This window comes from Musca autumnalis, unplaced genomic scaffold (genome assembly GCF_047663935.1).
Source record: "Musca autumnalis isolate F117 unplaced genomic scaffold, ASM4766393v1 scaffold_116, whole genome shotgun sequence".
Taxonomy (NCBI): domain Eukaryota; kingdom Metazoa; phylum Arthropoda; class Insecta; order Diptera; family Muscidae; genus Musca; species Musca autumnalis.
In genome coordinates this window covers 199,688-223,420 of record NW_027411663.1, presented here as the reverse complement: position 1 = coordinate 223,420, position 23,733 = coordinate 199,688, and the positions used below count along the sequence as shown (strand labels likewise).

Sequence of the window (23,733 nt, the reverse complement as noted above, 5' to 3'; positions counted from 1 at the left end):
TACACAAGTCCCCCGTAGATTAGGATGGACAATACAGCGTTTACATATAACCAGTGTGTTCGCGCCATATGGAAACAGTATTTTGGTTTATTCTTTGTTTACTCCTTTTCCTTTATAATTGCATTCTTTTTTCTTTTGACATTTTTACAATGTCAGTTGTAACACAAAGATTTTTTTCTTCTTCTTCATCTCTAAGCGAAACCACGTTTTCATTCCGCTAGAATTAATTATTACAAATTATTAAATGAAACAATTTAATAAACGTATAGAATTCATCTGAACCAGCGTTTTATTTATTCCGCCGCAACATTTTATGGTCCTTCAAGACGAATTAAATTTTCCGTGTTAAAATATTATAAATATTTGACAATAATATACCCCGCGTAAGTACATAACCACAATGGCTGTGAATGAGGTTAAGGTACGCGACTCAGCTTCCAGAGCCATAAAGAGGTACTTGGAGGCTAGTAAAAAGGATGAGCTGGCTATTAATTTAGAAATGGCCCGAAACTATAGCTTGCTTCTGGAAGAGCAATGGCTACGATTTAACCAAGCCCAAGAGATGGTGGAGTTGTCATGTGGTTTGGAATACGAAGTGGAAGAACAAGCTCGTATTCAGGCAGAGGATTGGTATTTGCTCGCTAAAAGTAACTTTGACAAAATGCACGCCCCGCCTTCTACTGCACCCGAAAATGAGGCCACCCACAACCACCAGAATTCCCCCGCGGATGTTCCAGTAGCAACTGCGTCCATACAATTGCCGAAAATACAATTGCCAACGTTTGACGGCAGCGCAGCTGATTGGGTATCATTCCACGATGCCTTTAACTCGCTGATACATATTAACAAAAACATCACAAGTGGACAAAAGCTACATTACTTACGCAGTTGCCTTAAAGGAGAAGCTTTGCAAGCCATCAGCGGACTCAAAGTAAGTGATGCAAATTACTCCGAGGCCTTGGATATTTTAATAGATCGCTATAAGGTTATGCGACTATTGGTAGAAACGCACCTGCATGCCATATTTACTATGGAAAAGTCTACGAAAGACACAGCTGCATCAATAAAGTCAATTCATGGTACAGTTTTGCAAAACATTGCTGCCTTACGTGCACTTGGCCGACCCGTAGACCTTTATGATGATTGGTTAGTACACTGGACAGTATCAAAGCTGTCATATGAAACCCGCAAGCAATGGGAGTTGTCACTAACAGGCGACTCGCCGCCCACATTTGAGGAATTATCAGAATTCCTGCTCATAAGAGCCCGCTCGCTAGAAATGCTTACTAATTCCGCTCCGCCTAGCCAATCAAAACCCGCATCAAAACAATACAGAAAGACCACGAGTGCATTCCACAGTAGCGCTACAAGCCAGAGTAAGTGCACATTTTGCAACAAAGATCACAAGATTTATCAATGTGATGAATATGCCAAACTGAGTACAGAAAACAAATTCGATGCAATTCGACAGAAGAAGGCATGCTTTAATTGCCTTAGTTTAGGTCATACCACAAGCAGCTGTAAAAGCCTTTCAAAATGTCGAATATGTCACCGCAGTCATCACACCTCAATCCACGAAGCATTCGCCGCAAATTATCACGGCAATTCGCCCGCAATTCAATCAGCTGTTATTGAGAACACACAAACCACTCAACATAGTACAAATTCTCATTTTGTGTCATCATACAACGACATAACCGCCACGGCACAGTATGTAAACAGCTTTAATACAGCTTCTACTGCGAAACCGCAACCAGCAAAAGACAGTACAATCGCATTATTGGGTACGGCTTTAATTCGCTTAAGAGACGAGTCTGGCAGACTCCAACCCGCAAGAGCCCTCTTTGACAATGGCTCCCACGCAACTTTTATAACTGAGGCATGTGTTCAGCGTCTTCGCATACCCCGCAAACACGCATCGGTAATGGTAACAGGCATTGGAACATCACTAGGTGGTGGTGTAAAAGGTAAGGTAGATTTATCACTTTATCCTAAAACATCTACTAACCTTTTCAACATCAATGCTCTCGTTTTATCAAAACTGACAAACGATTTACCCTCCGTGGAAATTCCTATCGTTCGCTGGCCGCACATCGAGAATCTACGTCTCGCAGACCCGCAATTCACTCATCCAGGACCCATTGATTTGTTGATTGGAGTGGATGAAATGGATAAATTCATTATTGACGGCTTCAAGAAGGGGCCACCGGGAACACCAATGGCTTTTAATACATATTTAGGCTGGATATTATACGGCAATATCCACGCGACTTGCCCTAACCTACAAATTGCTATTCTTCATTGTGACCTGCAACTCTCCAGAGCCGTCAGTAAGTTTTGGGAAGTGGAAGAGCCATGTGCGAAAAGGCATTACACGGCCGAGGAAATCGCATGTGAAGAACACTTCAAGAGAACCCACAGTCGAGCCAGTGATGGGCGTTTTATTGTTCAATTGCCCTTTAGAGATTCTATGGCACTGGGAGAATCTCGTGGAATAGCATTGCGAAGCTTGGCACGTTTGGAAGCACGGTTAGCCAACGACGAAAATCTGAGAGCCCAATACAACGCGTTTATGGACGAGCTTATTTCAATGAATCACATGGAACTGGTACCTACGACATCTAAGCCGACAGAATACTGCTACTACATGCCGCATCATGCAGTGCTAAAGGATACCAGCTCCACGACAAAACTCCGCGTTGTATTTAATGCCTCGATGAAGACGTCCACAGGACTTTCGCTCAACGATACTCTCATGGTGGGACCGCAACTACAAGATGATTTGTATTCAATTCTGCTGCGATTTCGCCAGAATCGCTTCGCCATGATGGCAGATGTGGAGAAAATGTACAGGCAGGTGTATGTAGCAGAAAAGGATACAGATTTTCAACGCATCGTCTGGCGTCGATCTCCCACAGAACCTGTCATGGACTACCGCTTACTACGAATTACATACGGTGTAGCTTCCGCATCTTATTGTGCTGTGAAATGCATGCAGTATACCGCAAACAACACAAACGAAAGGGTTTCCCGCATTATTACTCGCGACTTTTATATGGACGACATGCTCAGCGGCGCCTCCAGTGAAGAGGAGCTACTATCACTACAAACCGATGTATCAAAACATTTATCAGAAGGTGGCTTCGAACTTAGAAAATGGGCAACGAACTCCGCAAAGCTCATTCAACGCATTCCGCAAACATCAATGCAAACTTCACATCTTCTTGTCGCTGATGAAGAAGTTCGAACGCTAGGCAACATATGGAATACAACAGATGACAGCCTCTCCTTAGTGGTTAATTTAAGAGCGTTACCACCGAAAATAACTAAGCGCGTATTCCTATCCGACACAAGTATGCTCTTCGACCCGTTGGGATTAATTGCCCCATGCACTATACGCTCGAAAATATGGATGCAGGAATTATGGAGCGCTAATGTCAATTGGGACGAAGAGGTGCCTAAGGCTATTCTGCGTGAGTGGTTAAATCACCGAAATGATCTGCAAAATTTATCGACATTAAAACTCGACCGCTGGATTGGTACATCAGAAACCACGAACACTGAATTTCACGTATTCGCTGACGCTTCAGAACGAGCATACGCAGCTGCTCTCTACGCACGTACTGTATACCCCGATGGAAAGGTATATGTTTCATTGGTAACCTCCCGCACTAAAGTAGCACCGCTAAAAACCAAAACATTACCCCGCCTCGAGCTATGTGGAGCTTCACTAGCCGCTAAACTTGTTCGAAAGGTAAATGAAAGTATTGGTAGTGGATTTAGAACGTATGCTTGGACAGACTCAACTGTCGTACTCGCGTGGTTGCACAGCCATCCTAGTCGATGGTCAACTTATGTTGCTAACCGCGTGGCAGATGTCCAAGAAGTTCTTCCCCCTGAAATATGGAATCATGTACGCTCAGAACACAATCCAGCAGATTGTGCTTCTCGAGGCATCAATGCCAGTCAATTGCTACAACATAATCTTTGGTGGAATGGACCCGATTGGCTACGAACCAGTGTAGCCACATGGCACCGAAGCAATACCAACGAACACTCAACATATCTTGAAGCTCGCAAGGTAGCAGCCGCAACAGCTCAAATCACCGCTGATATTGAGTATTGGGATTTTCTTCTTCAGTACTCCTCATTCAACAAACTCGTTCGCATCACATCCTACTTGAGACGCTTCATATACAACATTAAGGCGAAGATACAAAATTCAACTCTGCGCTGCGGATCTCTGACGATTGCCGAGTTACATGAATCCGAATCGCTATTGGTAAAGTATGAACAAAATTTTACATTTCATCGAGAAATTCTTGCTTGCAGAGAACAAAGGACTGTATCAAGGTGTAGCAGTTTACTTCGTTTAAATCCCTTTCTCGACGAGCATGGCATTCTCCGCGTAGGAGGACGGTTACGTCATTCGAATCTGCCCTATGAAGCTCGCCATCAAATTGTTTTACCTAAAAAGTCTCCGCTAGCAAAAGTCATCATATTCGATATTCATTTATACACTTTGCATGCTGGTCCACGTATTATGCAAGCCATGCTTGAAAGACGGTTTTGGGTAGTTGGAGCCCGCAGCCTTGTTCGCAAAATCTATGGCAGCTGCGTAAAATGTACAGTATTAAATCATAGACCTGTACAACAAGTGATGGCAGACCTTCCTTCTAGCCGTTTTTCTTCCGCGCGATGCTTTCTACATACAGCCGTAGATTTTGCAGGCCCATTCACGCTAAAATACACACACGGAAGAGGCAGTAAATCAACAAAGGGTTATATTTCTTCGTTCATTTGCATGAGCACAGGCGCTATGCACCTCGAGCTGGTCGGTAGCCTGTCTTCGGATGATTTTATCGCAGCCTTCAAACGCATCGTCAACCGAAGAGGTTTCATTGCACACTTGTACTCCGACAACGGAACAAATTTTGCTGGTGCCAACAACGAGATCCAATCTATGTTTAATAAATGTATGTCTGATCCTACAGTTACTTTGAGAAGTCGAGAATAACGTGGCACTTCAATCCGCCTAGTGCTCCCCATATGGGTGGGTATTGAGAGGCCGGTATAAAACGCGTCAAGTATCACCTCAAACGAGCACTCGGTGACGTTTTGCTGACATACGAAGAATTTAACACTCTTTTATCTGAAGTCGAAGCCTGCGTAAATTCCCGACCACTTATTGCTCTATCAACGCAACCAGGAGAAGAAGAAGCTTTAACACCTGGCCACTTCATCATCGGTGAACCATTGAAATCATTGCCCGAGCCTAACACCCCCAAGCTCCAGGGTTCACTCTCGCAGAGATGGAATACCATCAGCGCAATGCGACAGCATTTTTGGCGTCGTTGGCAGACAGAGTACATATCTAGTCTTCAAAAACGCAATAAATGGTTCCGCCCTACTCCTAACCTAGCGGTTGATGATATAGTCGTAATCCACGATGAACTAGCCCCGCCTACAAAATGGAAACTTGGACGAGTTATTGAATGCCGCCCTGGCCAAGATGGTCGAGTACGAGTAGTTCAACTGCAAACTAAAGGTGGCCAGTTAACTCGCCCTACTGCTAAATTAACCTTGTTACCTACTAAACTTCCGTCGTGGACGTAATACTTATTGAAGAATTTTCTTGATATTGTTAAATGTTGAACTTAGCCTCGTCGTTCAAGGCGGCCGGCATGTTCGCGCCATATGGAAACAGTATTTTGGTTTATTCTTTGTTTACTCCTTTTCCTTTATAATTGCATTCTTTTTTCTTTTGACATTTTTACAATGTCAGTTGTAACACAAAGATTTTTTTCTTCTTCTTCATCTCTAAGCGAAACCACGTTTTCATTCCGCTAGAATTAATTATTACAAATTATTAAATGAAACAATTTAATAAACGTATAGAATTCATCTGAACCAGCGTTTTATTTATTCCGCCGCAACACAGTGTATGAAAGGTGCTTACACCTGGGAAGTTTTTGTGGATTCTGAAACTATAATGTTCTTAGATAAAAAAATCAAAAAAACTAAAAAATCGCCGGAGGGCTTTTAAATAAATTGCGGTCAAAGTTCACATTTTTAGGGTTATTTAGGTTTTCACGATTTTGCTTGAAAACCTCAAGTCCTATCGAAGTGGGAATAGAGAAAATTTTGTAGCTGTGTAAATTCTCTACAAGATAAACTTTAATGGTATTTTCGTAGGTTTTGCCATTTTTGAGATATATAGATGTTCACATTGGGCACTGACTGTATCACCTCCTTATAAAACAATGTCATGTACGTTGCGCCTTAACTAACTTTATATAAAACCGCTTACACCTAGAAAGCTTTTGCGGATTCAGAAACAGCAATGTTCATAGATGAGGAAAATTCAGAAACAAAAAAAATCGCTGGAGGGATTTTTTAATAAATCGCGGTCAAAGTTCACACTTTTAGGTTTATTTTAGGTTTTCGCTATTTTGCTTGGAAACTGCAAGTCCTATAGAAATTGATGTAAAATTCTTTAGGGGATTAACATTTATGATTTGTTTCTATGTTTTGCGATTTTCGAGATACAGAAGTTCTTGAAAACGGAAAGTCTTATCAATCTTATAACTGTGAAAATTCTCTATAATATTGGTTTTTGTAATTTTCTCCTAGGATGAGATACATACGTTTAAGTTGGGAAATTGCAATCATGTCGTTGTTTTAAAAGGAGGCGATACAGTCAGTGTATTGTCCCAATTTTAACTTCTATATCTCAAAAATTGTAAACCCTATGGAAATATAATAAAGGGCAATATTGTAAAGAATTTTCACAGCTAAAACATTTTCTCTAATCCCGTTTCGATAGAACCTGCGGTTTTCAAGAAAAATCGTGAAAAACCTAAAATGTGAACTTTGTCTGGCGCGATTTATTTAAAAAGCATTCAGGTGATTTTTTGATTTTTCTTATCTGTGCACATTGTAGTTGCAGAATCCGAAAAAACTTTGGTTGGTTTAGACGCACCGTTAAGAGTAGGGTGCAATAAGATGTTTCTTCGTCCGCTCATCGATATTCTTTTCAAGCCATGTCAAGCGATGGTCCAGGATAGTTCCGAGGTATTTTGCTTCCGTAAAAGGTTCCAAGGCATCTCCGTCCAAGACTGAAAGCTGGAAATTGTGAATAGTACAAGTTCTGTCTTCTCCGGGTTATCTCCAATACTATTGTCATTGGCCTTCCTAGCATGTTGTACCAAATCTCTTTGTATAAGGTCAGACATAGTGATAAGAATTTGCCACTTATCCTCAGGTCGAAACACACAAGAATTTCATTTATCACCAAAATCCATAACAGAGGTGAGAGAAAACCCCTCTCCTCTAGTATGTGTCTTAACAGTTCTCCTCACGAAACTCTCTCCTATGCACGAATCAATGATTCTACTTTTCAGCATCTCTATAATCCATTTCACAAGAATGGAGAAAATTCCTGTGTTGCTGAGAGCAGTATGGAAGGATTCAAGATTCACATTATTGAAGACCTCTTCTTTGTAGAGAAAGGTCGCCAGGGACGGCTGCCAGATTTAACGATTTATGGTCATTTTGAAAATTTTTTGGTCAAAAATTGATAAATGACGATTGGAAAGATGATTTTCTGTTATTTTGCAAAAACAATCATAAGTAATTTAGTAAAACATGACTTTGTAAAGACTGATCAAATATTTTTTGTTCATTTTAGTAATAAATTGCAAATTTTAAGAGAGTTGTTAATAAAAATAAAACTGAATTCAAGAGAAACAAACGAAATTTATAATTGTCCTGCTGCAGAACCTACAAAAATATAATATATTTATTTTTTTTCTGGAACAGAGGAAACAACTGCGTAAACTTTTGTACCTTAAGCTTTGTGCACAAATTTTGGAGTAGGGACAATTCTTATGAATATTGTAAAGCTTATCGGCCTTAAGATATTTTTTGCAAAATGTTTCAATAAATAAATTTTAAAATTTAAAAAATTTGCAGCTTTCTTCATTAATTTTTTAAATAGTCTGGCTTAACAACGGCTATGGGATTAAGCCAGACTATTTTAATAAATACAGAATATTAAAATTAAAACAGATTTGATTTTGAAAGCAATTTTAAAATTTGTCTCTGATAAGTCCCACTTATATTACGAATGTACACTGGAAGAAAAATGCCAAAAATAGAAGGAGTTGTTGTAGGTGCATCAATTTTGCTACACGTACCTATTATTGACTTACAATCTCCAGGACAAAAAACTGGGATGGTCGTTCCACGTTTTGATATAGCCCCCATAGAACCGTACCTCCCTATTTTCTGGTTTTTAAAGGTTTTGTGGTTAGTCTTGAGTAGAGGTATGAAACATTCCAACTGAGAACTTTGGGTGTAGGTCCACGTTTTGATATAGCCCCCATAGTGCGGTACCTCCCGATTTTCAGTATTTTGGAAGTTTTAGCCTGATTATCACACCGACATGGCTGAAAATTGGTATTAAGTCTTCGTTGTGTGCTTATAACTTTCCACCAGAAATCTGTTAGTATAGGTCCTCTTGAATGTTGTGGCCTCAATATCCACCGGAAATGACTGAAATTTGGTGTTCAGTCTTCATATTTTTGAGCTTATTGAATACATCAAACTCGTGTCTTTATATATGAGAATTTTCTTTTAAAACGTTTTTTGGCCAATTAATGGTCAAAAACGGTCCATTTTTTGTAAAAAATCGAATTCTGACTTCCGCGCTATAGCCAACACCGCAAAGCGCTCTATTAAAATAGGGTGCAACCTCTGAGCGAGGTGGTCGCTGAAAAAGAGAAATAATATGTTCGTTTGCAAACCTCTGCAGCTGGAACCTCTATACCTTTGAAGTACTCACTTTTCACAACTCAAACAACAAGTAATATTTTAATTAATTTCTCGTTAGAGACGAGCTTACTGACCAAGATGCTTTTGAAAAAGGAAAGCCGACGATACGAACCCACACAATCACCACTGTGTGACATGCATGTTTCGCCTTTGGTTTAGGAAGGCTCCTCAGACACATCGACTGTGGGGCGGCTTCGCTATCCTCTAACTTATTTCCTCTTTCAAATGCAAGTTGTTTTTTTTTATTACAAAGTTGAATTTTTTGTTCAAATCTTTGTATGGCTTTCATGACAAACGCTTAGCGTAGCCTTTGAAAGTTATGAGTTTGGTTCTGAACACTAACACGCCGTGACAACACTTTTTTCCATGTGTTTTTCAAGGACGTGGGTTCGAACCCCAGCCTGGCTCAAGCTGATTTTTTATTTTTTTATTTGAAAATTTTGCCTATTTAGGCGAAGGTCATTTTTTATTAATTTTTTAATTAATTTCTCGTTAGAGACGAGCTTACTGACCAAGATGCTTTTGAAAAAGGAAAGCCGAAACAAGTAATATCGATATACACTTTTATTCAATTTTTTCCCACTCCACTAATTTTAGAATTTGGTTCACATAATCGGGTAGCTGTAAACACCATATGATCAATATTTACTTCCAAACGAAATTAAATGCATGTCCATTACATCCAAAGCAACTTTAAAAATTTATTTTAGAACGATAAATGTCTTCAAATATTAAAATTTTGGAGCAATAACTTGTATTAATTAATTTTAGTAAAATAAGGACAAAAATACATATCTCCAACAATTATCGGATTTGAACCTTCCCATGAAAAAAACTACTAGACAAATCAATACCCTAATTCAAATTCCTTCAAATTGAAATGTTTACTATAAATTCTCATCAATTAATTTGTATTCCGAAGTACTTGATTTTGACCATTTTCGGCCACGGTCGTGACACTGTGCGTAGTATTGTTTTTTAATGACAACTTTTTATGGAGTTTATGCTTTACAATTCAAAAATAGCTATTTTCTACCTCTTTTCTTCGGGTCCATTGTAAACCGAGTTTCCTTTTTTTTCTCTTACGGATTTTTTTGGATTTTTTCGTCCATTGGTGCTGTTTAGGTTTTAGTATCGTTCTAAAGCGATCTAATAATAAAAGTTTAGAAAATTGTTAAGTCAAATTCTACCGCTTATCGAGACGTATGTATGTATATGTTTTTAGTTTTTTCATGGCTGATGGACCGACCGTTGAACTTCACCATTTATGGAAATTTGTAAATATGTCGTTGTTCTTTATAGGGGAGATACCGAGCAACCTTCGAAATTTATGCCTACACACATTTCGCATTCCTGAACATTTTCTGAAAATTTCATGAAATTATGTTCAATAGTTTTGAAAAAAAGTATTGAAAAGAGTGCGCGTGGTCATCATAACAAATGTATTTAAAAGGTGAGCGTGGTCCGGTATTTTGGGTCCAAATATGTACCTAAGGTCGGAGACACAACCCCATTGTCTCCCAAAATTAATGCTGAAACCGATATAATAATAAGTTTGGCATATACATATAGCGTTTGAAATAAATACATGGGAAGGTACCCCACCTCCTCTGAAATTGATAAAGTACACATTGCAACGGTAGACCTTGAGCACTTGCTGCAAACTTCATGGAAATTGGTTCAGTATTTTGGAGATATAACATATTTAAAATTTAGACGTGGTCGGGACTTTAGGCCCATAAGAAGTACCTAGATTCTAGATTAGTTCTAGATTAGATTCGTAATTAATTTAAATATAGTATTTTTTTTAAAAAAGGGTATAGGGGAAGTACCCCGCCCCTCCGAAATTCAACAAAATATGTAGCCTATTTTCATCGGTGGTCATCGCTGTAAATTGCCATTACCAACGAACAACATTTGATTTTTATTTATTTAGATATCTAAATGTGTGAATTTAAAATCATTAAATCTATTTTATAAAATAGATTTAACGATTTTCATTTTATTTATCGTCATTTTGACGATTTGTCATAAAAATAATTTGGTCGCCCTGGAGCCAGGGTGAAAATTGAATTTTCCGAATTCCTTTCAACATGCCCAAATACCTTATGTATGATTTGTAGAGTTGGGCAATCTCGTTCAATTGAACGATCCGGATCACTATCTCGTTCAATGGACACCGGTAATTTCTTTGACAAAACTGCGTATACTCATTTTCACACGTTGGTTTTTAGTATGTTACTCATTCGTCTTTGAACGAGGACAGTGATCCGGATCGTTCAATTGAACGAGATTGCCCAACTCTAATGATTTGTCCTTAGTATAGGCGTGCTGAAATTGGCTGATCCTATTTTCCACATCCAGTAACCTTTCCACTATAACTAAAAATATAATATAGCTTTGCTTACATATCTCTTCATAGGTTTCTTATAAAATAGAATTAATTGTATGGTTGGTCATAGGTATTTACTGCAATATAGTCCGGGCTAGTCTAGATGATATTTAACGACCTTATCTACTGTTAAAGAATAATGATTATTGTTTCTTCACATTTCAATACATAATTGTAGGTGTCTAATTTGTAGGCCTATTTTAAATGATTATTTTTGTGTTGACTTCCAACAATTTTGGAAGCTATAATTTTCGTAAACAAAAGAACAATTATTTTGCATATTCCTTCCTATTTCCTTCTTCATTTCATATGTTCATTCATTAGAAAAATTAACTAAGTCATATTCATTCATAAGCATAATTCAAATAAAGTTAAAAAAATAGATTTACGATCAAGTGTAGAACATCTGCAAGAAGACATTTGCCAGTAACATTATCTCTCTAACTGTGTCTCTGGTTATGTTGATGATCTTCTTTGGCTTTTTATTGGTCAAATTATTACTCTGTAGCTTTATAAATCATAAAAACTCAACGAATTTAGTTCATCTCAGATAGGCTAATTTTTTTAACGATTATAAACTGTGAAATCTTCCGTGAAATAGTAGTTAACTATTTTTCGTTGTGAATTAGTCATTTGTGAAATCTCTATTCTAATTATTATATTTTAAGAATTTATTAGGCCAACTATGACCATAAATCAGATAACTATCGCACACATGTCAAATGCGAATGAGACGACGATTTTCCTATATTTTGGTTGAAGTTATAAAAAAGAGTGATAAAAAATTAAAATTTAACTATTGCTAAATAAATAATGGTTCGTTCTAGTTTATTTTGAATTTTACCTAATTTGAAGTTAGAATTGAAATTAGAAATGCCCTATTGTGATGTGAAGATGTTAAGAGTGATAGTAAAGTAGTTTACGAAATTAATTTATTCTCATCGATTTTTTTTAAATTTTTTCTATTCGCATTCTAAAAAGCTACGAGCAGTACCACTACCATGAGATTTAACCAATCAAAGAAGTCCCTCATCATATTGTGTTTAAAATAGTATCAACCATTCATTCATACGACTTACTACATATAGGAAAGGAAATAATAATTTGTTTAATTACTTTATTGCTATCAGCGCTACATAATATTTTTATTTTCTGCCTTTTTTGTTGTATCTATTAACAATTCAATAACATTACAAGCCAAAAGGTCAGGGTTGAAGAATTTTTGGTAGCACACAATTTCTGTTGATTGTTTTTGTATTCGCATCAGTTTTAGCTGCTTATTGTGAGTTTACGATTTAATTAATCTAGCTTTAGTTTCACATGGAGTTCTTTGACCTTTGCATCAATAAGGTCTAGGTCTAGGTAATATCACAGATTTCTATGGACTAAAACAAAAAAATACGCTTTTGGAAACATTTTTATATCACATATGGCGCTGATGACATTTCATTATTATTGCCAATAAAGCCAAATACAGAGAATATTAGTCTGGCGTTGAGGTTTGTAATATTGGTATCATACAAATTCAAATATTCTGGGAACATCCAGAAGGGACAGGGGAGACTTCTCTTTATACAAAAAGTCCGTTTCTACATTAGCTCCTGAATAAATTTCAATAGTATGCACATTAATTCGTAGGTAACCAGAACCAAGTAAGGAAAAACCAAATTTTTAAGGACAATGATCTGCGAATCTGCACCTGGAATGTTCGCACTCTTTATAGAGAAGGTGCAGTTTACGCATTGGCAAATGTACTTGAAAAGTACAAGGCCGACATTACTGCCATACAGGAAATACGATGGAACGGGAAAGGCGTCACAACAGCACCTAAAGGTAACGCTAAGTATGAGTTTGGTTGCGGATTTGTAGTTGGTCGGAGGTTAAAACATCTGGTCTCCAGCTTCACCCCAGTGTATGAAAGACTCACTGCAATTCGATTAAAAGCAAAATTCTTCAACATCAGCTTTATTTGCGCTCATGCTCCCACTGAAGACAAGGACGAACAGACCAAAGATATATTTTACGAGCTCTTAGAAGAAACTTATGACCGTTGCCCTGCCCATGACATTAAAATTATACTAGGCGATTTTAATGCCAAAATTGGAAAGGAGAATATCTTTGACCCAACAGTCGGGAAATTCAGTCTCCACAGTGAAATATCTGACAATGGTATGAGGCTGATAGACTTTGCACCTGCAAAAAAACATGGTAGTTAGCAGTACCAGATGTAATCATCTCGATATTCATAAGGGCACCTGGCTGTCTCCAGATCAGAAAACAAGAAATCAAATTGGATGTACGATCGTTCCGAGGTGCAAACATAGACTCGGACCACTACCTTGTTGCAGCTAAGGTACGTACCAGATTAAACGTAGCAAACAAAGTGCGAACAGACACAACACGGAACATCGACATCGGTACGCTGCAATCACAACAGATAGCCACAGCATATTCCACTCAACTAGCCCAACTGCTTAATCAAAGCACTCCTCGTCCCGATAACATATCAGGAGAAGAAAATGCGGCATATAGAGCTACTTTACAATCAGTAGCAACGCGTAGCGCACGAGAGAGGTATCGGGAGATAAGGAGAGAGGAGAAACATCTTTTCCGCTGGAAAAAGAGAGAGAGATGAAAAAGCGGGAGTGTGAACAAATCGAGATGTACAGGAGACCGAATGAAGTCCGAAAATTCAATCAAAGAGTGAAACATCAAACTGATGGCTTTTGAACTGGCACATCCGCCTGTAGAGACCAGCAAGGTAATCTGGTAGCTGATACAGATAGTGTGCTAAGGATATGGAAAGAGAATTTTTCCAAACTGTTGGTATCCAATAGTAGCGAAGTCGACGAAGATACCACAGATCCAATCCCAGAAGATGGTATTGAATGTATATCACCCGGCCAAGACAGCAATAAACCGGCTGAAGAATAATAAGGCAGCAGAAGCTGATGGCCTACCAGCCGAGCTGTTCAAAACAGGAGGCGACATGCTGATAAGGTGTATGCATCAGCTAATTAGCTCCATCTGGCAGGAAGAACACGTACCCGACAATTGGAACCTGATCATCCTGTGTCCCCTCCATAAGAAAGGAGATAAGACTGTATGCTCTAACTATAGGGGCATAAGTCTACTCCCTATTGCCTCCAAGATCGTGTCAGGGACATTGTGCGAACGACTAAAGCCTATGGTCAACGAGATAATTGGACCATACCAATGCGGCTTTAGACCTGGCAAGTCCACCACTGACCAGATATTTACCCTGCGGCAAATCCTGGAGAAGACCCGATTATAAAGCAGCCTTAGACATCCCACTACGTTCAAAGGTATTCCAAACAATGTCTGAATTTGGTATCCTCGCAAAGCTCATTCGGCTTTGTAAAATGACTTTAACTGACACAAGATCTTCAGTTAAAATAGGAAAGAACCTCTGCGAAGCGTTTTGTACCAAAAGAGGTTTCAAGCAAGGAGACAGCCTTTCGTGTGATCTTTTCAACATCCTGCTAGAAAAGGTTATACGAGAGGCAAACGTCAAAAAGTGGCACAATCTACACCAATAGCCACATGTTACTTGCTTATGCTGTTGATATAAACATCGTGGGACGATCAGTAAAGAAGTAACCGATACCTCTATGAAGGTCGAAGGAGAATCTGATAAAGTGGGTTTGGCGGTAAACGGCGAGAAGACCAATCTGATGGTGTCGACGCGCAATGCGTCCATTGAGATCGGACCAACTGTTGAAGTTGGTTCCCACAATTTTGAGGTAGTAAAAGACTTGGTATACCTCGGCACCGCCGTAAACACAACAAACGACATCAGTTGTGAAATAAAAAGAAGAATTGTATTGGCCAACAGATGCTACATTGGCTTAAGTAGGCACTTTAAAAACAAAGCCACTTACAAAACATTGATACTACCCGTGCTTATGTATGGTTCCGAAGCCGTGTTTGAGAGAAAAATTCTTCGAAAGATCTACGGACCGATCTGCGTTGAAGGTGAATATCAACGTCGTATGAAGCACGAACGACATCAATATAGTTAAACGTATCGAGATGCAGCGATTGCGTTGGCTAGGCCATATAATAAGAATGAGCGATGATGAACCCGCTAAAAATGTGTATAAATTCGAGCCACATGGCGGTGCACGCAGAATTGGCAGGCCGAAGAATAGATGGCGCAAACAAGTGGATGAAAAGATGACATGGCGCGGTATTCCAAAAAGCGAAGCACTAAACAGAGAGAATTGGAGATCTTTTCTTAGTTCGGTCTACGGAACAAATGTTCTGTAATGGGCCAGCTAAGTAAGTAAGTAAGACGTCACTTTTGCTAGTCGGTAATTACTAGACAGCGGAATCATATGCAAATGCAAATAGGGTTAGGATGGTCATAAAGAAAATCTAATTAGACAGAAACTCGTTTTATCCCAAAATAAGACAAATTAGGCACAGAAATGCAAGGATTGTGGCCTGAATATCCCACCGAAATGGCTGAAATTTGGCATTTAGTCTTTGTTGGGGGTATAAAACTTTCCACCCGAAATTTGTCGGAATAGTTCCACGTCTTCATATAGCCCCCATAGAAAGGTACCTCTAGATTTTCAGTGTTTTGAAGGTTGTGTCCTTAATATCACACCGAAAGGTCTGAGTCTTCATACCGCCCCCATAGAACGGTACCTCCCGATTTTCGGCATTTTGAAGGGCGTGGTTGTGGTTATGCATTCCCTATTTTATTGACTTGTCTGAAGAGATTTAACAGAAAATAATGTACACTTAAACATTTTTGAAGATATTATTAAAATATTTGTTGCATACGAAAATATATAAAAAGCATACATTTTGCATATGCAAAACATAATATTTGAATATGCATAGTTTATGCATTTTGCATATTTTTGCATACGTGACATGTTTCGATGCAATTTAATAAGAAGCCAAAAATATGCCCAGCCCCAAAATTTGACATTAATCGGATCAAAAATAGGGGTTGCATAAAATTCCGCTCTCTAGTAATCACTCAATGTCGTCGTTTTGGGATTGTACGATACCAAAAGCTTGATAAACAGTTTGGAAGAACAAGTATCTGTACGTCATGAAAATCAGTTACAAGATTTCTTTGGTCATCATTGCAGGAGAATGTGCCTGCATCAAGCCTTCAGTATAGTTTTTTCTTCCCCCTGGCCATAATAGTTGCAACTACTTTTAATTTATTAATACTGACCTAATTTCTCTTCCCAAATTCGAAAACATTTATGGTCTGTTTCACTAAGACGATTCGTATATGAATTCGTTCGAACTACTACCAAACTTTTGTTTTTTAAACATATTTGATTCATTTTTGTTTTCAATCAAATAAAAATTTTCCACAACAACAGGGGTTTTATAGTAATTCGAACGAATTTGAATTCGAATCGTCTTAGAAAAACAGGTCATTAAATTTATTTAATTAAATAGACAAAAACTAAAATTTTTCTTTTAATATGAATGAGAAGAAAGCGTAGGAAATTAACAAATCAAAAGAATACTTAAAAATTCCGTTGTCGTATGTATGTATATGCAAAATTTAGAACTACTACCAACTGTTATGCATCTTTGCATTGCAGAGAAGATACATAACTATTTTGATGGTTTGTCGTAAAACATTGATTAAGTCAATTCATTTAACTGAATTAACAAATCATATTAAATTCAGAAGATAGTGTCCATATAAAATTGGAGAAGTCCTCTTTTGTTTCGATACAACAAAACTGTATGAGTATTTATAGCGAAATACGAATAAATAATCTTCTAAGCCGTTACTGGCTACCAAGCACAGTGGCGCAAATGTAAACCCAATGGATTTTAATAATGAATTCAGAGTTCACAAATGCACACCCGCCTTGCACGCTGAAGTTCGCACAGTGTCACGACCGTGGCCAAAAATGGTCAAAATCAAGTACTTCGAAATACAAATTTTTTTGATGAGAATTGATAATAAACACATCAGTTTGAAGGAATTTGAATGATGGTATTGATTTGTCAAGTAGTTTTGTCCATGTGAAGGTTCAAATTCGATAATTGTCGGAAATATGTATTTTTGTCCTTATTTTACTAAAACTAATAATTTTTATTATGCTCCAATATTTTCATATTTAAAGTAATTTATCGTTCTAAAATCATTTTTTACCGTTTTTACTAAAATTTTTCTTTTGAATGTAATAAACATGGATTTAATTTTGTTTGGAAGTAAATAGTGATCATATGTTGTTTACAGCTACCCAAGTCTGTGGTACTTAGTACATCGATTTTGTGAACCAAATTTTAAAATAAGTGGAATGGAAAAAATTGTATAAAAGTGTATATCAATATTATTTGTTGTTTGAGTTGCGAAAAGTGAGTACTTCAAATGTATAAAGGTTCCAGCTGCAGAAGTTTTCAGACGAACACTCAGGGGTTACCCCCTTTTTTAACAAAGCGTTTTGCATTGTTGGCTATAGCTCGAAAAAGAATGGACGGATCAACATATATTTTTGTGGGCTTATTAAATACGTAATAATCTTGCTTTTTAACCGAGACACTTTTAAAAATATAAATTAAAAAAATTGTGAATAGCGAAAGCCAAAAAACGTTTTTAAAGGAAAATTATCATATTTAAAGACAGTTGTTTGATGTATTCAATAAGTTCGCAAAAAATATGAAGACTGAACACCAAATTTCAGTCATTTCGAGTGGATATTGAGGCCACAACCTTCAAAATACCGAAAATGGGAAGGTACGGTTCTACGGGGGCTATATGAAGACGAGGACCTATACCGACAGATATCAGGTGGAAAGTTATAACCCCACAACGAAGACCAAATACCAATTTTCAGCCATTTCGGTTTGATAATGAGGCTAAAACCTTCAAAATACCTAAAATCGGGAGGTACCGTCCTATGGGAACTATATGAAGGCGTGGATCTATAGCGACAAATTTCAAGGTGTAAGTTTTATACCCCCTAAGAAGACTAAATACAAAATTTTAGCAATTTCGATGTAATAATGAGTCCAAAATCTTCAAAATACCGAAAATCGGGAGGTACAGTTCTATGTGGGCTATATCAAAACGTGGTCCTACACCCACAATTGTTGTTTTATTATTGTTGTTTTAATATTTTAAAACAACTATTTTATTAGTGGAAAAGATTTGGCATTGTTCGCCAAGGGGTAAGGCAGGGAATACTATAGTTTCGATCCACGCCACTGGATCTCATCAGTTCCCTTGTTTCTTGTTTGTGGATATTCTCCACCGAAGTTATATTTCAATAAATTTATAAATTGGGTATAAAAAGTTTCTTGTTGAAGAAGTTATTGAAATATAACTTCGGTGGAGAATATCCACAAACAAGAAACAAGGGAATTGATGAGATCCAGTGGCGTGGATCGAAACTATAATATTCCCTGCCTTACCCCTTGGCGAACAATGTCAAATCTTTTCCACTAATAAAATAGTTGTTTTAAAATATTAAAACAACAACAATGGGATTAAGCCAGACTATTTTGAAAAACAAAATTGCAAACGCTATCCCAGTAAAAAAACGCCACAATGCTTCTAATTATTATCTATAATTGAGCCTATGAATGTAATAGGCGCTACGTTAACCAACCAATCAGTGGATTCCTTCTGATACTTCATAAAAAATTTCAATTTTTTGCAAAAGCTCAGTATCTTGGATGGTTTAGGGTGGTTCTCTCGGCGTCTATTACGACAATACAATGGTTATTTAACCAACTAAAATTACTGATTGACACGATAATTGTCAAAAGAATGGACTATGTCGGTACATTACTTCAGGCACCACTTCCAGTAAAAGTGCAACACTTTTGGGCTTTAGTATAGTTTAAGGTTATTCATGATTCGTTTTAAAATTTAAATAGCGTGTAATCATTCTCAGCATGACAACAACATTATTATTTTTTTCCGGAGTGCTCCCAAATGTCGCAATAGTTGGGCACACATCTTATACACCTCTCGCGCTAAAGTTTAAACTCGTATGTCTCAAAACCCCGTTCAGTGGGTAAGTTATGGCGAGTAGGATCTTGCAGTACCTTTTTGGCGTCTTATTTTCGTACCATGCCGCACAGTGTCACGACCGTGGCCCAAAATAGTCAAAATCAAGTACTTCAGAATACAAATTTATTGATGAGAATTGATAGTAAACATTCCAATTTGAAGGAATTTGAATTAAGGTATTGATTTGTCAAGTAGTTTCATACATGTGAAGGTTCAGAACCGATAATTGTTTGAAATATGCTCCAATATTTTAATATTTAATTAATTTATCTGTCTAAAATAAATGTTTACACTAGATGGAGATGATGATTTAAAGATGATGGAGGTGTGTTGTTGAGATGATTAAAGATGAAGGAGATGGTTTAGTGTTGATGCAGCTTGATGAGATGAGAATGATAGGATAGAGATGATGAGATGATGGTGAGTGTAGGAGATGTAGAAATTGACGCCAAGGAATTAAGGGTTGTTAAGGACCTTTCCCAAGCCATGCTAGATGTCTGTCAAAGTTGAGTAGGACGATGGGATCTATGTTAGACAGGAAGGTCAGAGTGTCTATATCATATCTGCCTAGTAAACGGTATCTCCTTGTTTGCAAGATGGGACACCTACAAAGCAGATGTTCGACAGTCTCTATCTACTCCGCATCCTCACATCGTCTGCAGCATTCAATGCCACTGTAGTCCGATTTTGAAGTAAGGGACCTTACTCTGCAGTGACCTGTTATAAGTCCCACCGCGATTTTCATCCCTAACTTATCAAGTGAGAGGAGGGAAACCGCTCTTCGACGAGAAACCACAGGCCAGATTGCCTTAGATACCTAAAACCAGATTCCAATAGCCATCATTGAAGATCTCCCGAAGTTTGCCGATGTAGTGGCACATCGGTGACCGGACGGTTTCATCAACTACTGATAAGTCAATAGACATAGAGCTACCTCGAGCCAGTTCATCTGCTACCTCGTTTCCCATGATGTTGCTGTGACCCGGAACCCAGCATAGATCTTTTATTTATGGTCCGTGACTTGAGGGCCGCTTGACTATAGACATATAGTCACCGGTCCTGTAAGACTGCCTTGAAGCCATTTCACCAATTCAGCTGCTTTCTTAATCTCCAAAAATCTCCGCCTGAAAAACACTGCAATTATCGTCAAGCTTATATGAGTTTTTAATTAGTGGATTCTAGCAGTAGACGCCAGCGCCAGTACCTTCTTCCATCTTGCACCCTGTGTAAATTGCCAGACCGTCCAGAGGAGATATGCACTCAGCACATGCGTCCCTTGGGAAGATAACGGTTAAGGAGTCAAACTTGAATGAATGAATCGCTTACGCAAGCATTATCACCTAACTCAAGTCGACTATCAGCTAGTTTTAGCACATTCGAGTGTCCAAAGTGTGAACCACGACAACACCCTGACTCCCGGAGTCTAAAAGCAGTTCTCGCCGCCTGAAACTGGATTAGGATTTCCAGAGGTTGGATATCCAAGATGACGGTTAAAGCAGCTTGGGGAGTGCTTTTAATCAGCAGTGACGCGGTTCTTTTTACACTTGATAATTTGTAAAGTAACGCTTTGTTCCCAAGAGCTTGCCAGCAGACCAGTCCACCATAGGTAAATATGGGCAGGATTTGGATCCCTTCTTCTCCTCTCTTCGCCACCACTTCGGAGGTTTCGATGGGGATTTCACTAATACGCGCTTTCCTCTTTGTTACGCGAGGATATTCTCTTTCAAATCTCCTCACGAACTTGAGGTTAGACCGTATCATTTGTAATTCCCTTACGCTGATGGTATTGGGGTCCTTATTGGCATACCGATTGCAATAACCTCCTTACCACGGCAAGGGCATGATAATTACTCGTTGAGTCGCCCAGGTATCAACGCGGCTCCGTTCAAATACAGTTGGTACCCTAACTGCAAACCTTGAGAACACCGATGGGCACGTAGTCGCTTAACACCCCGGTGTTAGGGGATCTCAGCAATTTTTTATTTGGTAGGAGATCGCTACCAAATATGTGTCACAAATTCCAAAAATACACTATGGGTTTTTAGTTCACTTTATTGGTTTGTGACAGTGGAGATCGATAACCTTTGGTCGGTCACAACCCCCAAATCAACACTCTAAGAAGCTGAGTGGAAGATTGTGGCGTCTAGCCTCCGCATCGGGTCAAGATCGTTATCCCCGGCGGGGAATGGTACTTAGATGGGTGGTACTTAGTACATTCATTTTGTGAACCAAATTTTAAAATTAGTGGAGTGGGAAAAAATTGTATAAAGGTGTATACAGATAGTATTTGCTATTTGAGTTGTGAAATGTGAGTACTTCAAACGTATAAAGGTTCCAGCTGTAGAGGTTTGTAGACGAACATGTTATTTCTCTTTTTCAGTGACCACCTCACTCAGGGGTTACCCCCTTTTTTAACAAAGCGTTTTGCGGTGTTGACTATAGCTCGAAAAGGAATGAACCGGTCATCATATAGTTTTGTGGGCTTATTAAATAAGTAATAATCTTTTATTTTGTACGAGAGACTTTTAAAAATATAAATTCTTTTATTGTTTTAATGGACCGTTTTTACCATTAATCGGTCAAAAAACATTTTTAAAGGAAAATTCTCATATTTAAAAAGCATAGTTTGATGTATTCAATAAGCTCACAAAAATATGAAGACTCAACACAAAATTTCAGTAATTTCAAGTGGATATTGAGGCCACAACCTTCAAAATACCGAATATGGGTTCTATGGGCACTATATGAAAACAAGAAACTATACCGACAGACTTCAGGTGGAAAGTTATAACCCCCAACGAAGACTAAATACCCATTTACAACCGTTTCAGTGTGATAATGGTGCTAAAATCTTGAAAATACCGAAAATCGGGAGGTACCGTTCTATGGGCTATATGGGCTATATGAAGAAGTGGACCTATACCGAACAATTTCAAGGTGAAAGTTTTATACCCCCAACGAAGACTAAATACCAAATTTTAGCAATTTCGATGTAACAATGAGTCTAAAACCTTCAAAATTCCGAAAATCGGAACGGCCTATATCAAAACGTGGACCTACACCCACAATTCTCCGTTGGAATGTTTAATTCCTCCGACGAAGATATTTTTACTTCCAATTTATTAATTCATTGAGTCTGATGAACAAAATTATATTTCTATCCGCATCTAGCATATATCCCACAAAGATCTAACGACTAGCTCATGCGATGGAAAAACAATGTAGGAAATACCACTTTATTTGTGCTTTTCACGTACATCCGTCGAAGATGGCTTTAAAGTTGGCGAATAGCGGCTAAAACCTATGTCGATTTGTTTTCCATGGGTAGGATTTGGTTTAGAGTGAAGAATTGTAAACTACTTCCCAGGTATACTTCCCGATTACTAGATTGACCATAGGTTTTAGCCGCTCACACAATACATTCGACAACATTTTATATGCGATGGGTAGGAGACTTATGCTTTTGTAGTTTGTAGAAACGGTCTTGTCTTCTTTCTTGTGCACGGGGCATAAAAGATTGATATTCCAATCGTTGAGTATGCATTCCTCCAGCCAAATTTTGATAATCAACTTATTCATTTTCCATATCAGTATGTCGCCGTCGATCTTGAACTTTTCGGCAGGCGGCCCATAAACTTCTGGTTCCTTATACATAGTTCTTCAGACGATTTATTGCCGTTTTGAACGCACTTTGGATAGCTGGTAAATAATCAATGCCGCCGTTTGGGATTCGTTCGGTAACAAAAACTTGATGATATGCTCCATCTTGATCCTCTCTACGCTATTTGCAGCGCCTTAGCACGGGAATGTGCCTGCACACTCTTCAGTCTGGTGTTTTACACCCTGGTTAAATTGTAGGTCTTTCTCTAGCTCCAGTTTTTTCCTGTTCTTACTTCTAAATCCTGATATTTTTCCTTGGCGCTTCGTGTTGCTACTGTCTGACACTTCCGATCGTAACATGGATTTTTAGGTGGTGATTTCTGGCACCCAAGTATATATATATATATATATATATATATATATATATATATATATATATATTTTGCGGCAGTTTGGGGAGAGTGGGCTATTCTTTGCCACTGCGCTGGACAAGGAGTGCCGTCTTCTACCATGTGGGTCAGTTGATTTGAGTAGGCTTGTTCTATATGTTGTGTTTGCAGCCCTGGTGGTGTGTACGTTGGCTGCTACAGTTCTAATACACTGAATCTTTTGCAGCTGCAAAATGATCACCAGTCACCTTCCATTGCCGAATGTTAAATTATGAAGGTCGAACTTGTATCTGGAGTGAATCAAGAGACCAGGATTTAAGCCTCCAACACCAAGCTTATGTTTCGTTTCATGGCAGATATAGTTCAGTGCATAATTGTCTGTGATTTTTACATCTGCCCGATTCCAAAGTACATTACAGGTGCAGATTCAAAGATCATGGACCATAAAATGTTTGCGGGAAGGCGTTTGTTTTTGTTATTTTTTTTTT

General features: G+C 38.3%; 1 protein-coding gene across 1 annotated transcript in view; it reads left to right on the top strand.

The window, feature by feature from the left end:
* Positions 1 to 400: 400 nt before the first annotated feature.
* Positions 401 to 23,733, top strand: part of LOC141391807 (uncharacterized) — a 73,361-nt gene continuing 50,028 nt past the window's right edge. Inside the window, exons 1-2 of the mRNA XM_073964503.1 lie at positions 401 to 4,287; positions 4,333 to 4,625. Coding sequence (XP_073820604.1) covers positions 401 to 4,287; positions 4,333 to 4,625 — 4,180 coding nt within the window. The remainder of the gene's footprint in view (positions 4,288 to 4,332; positions 4,626 to 23,733) is intronic.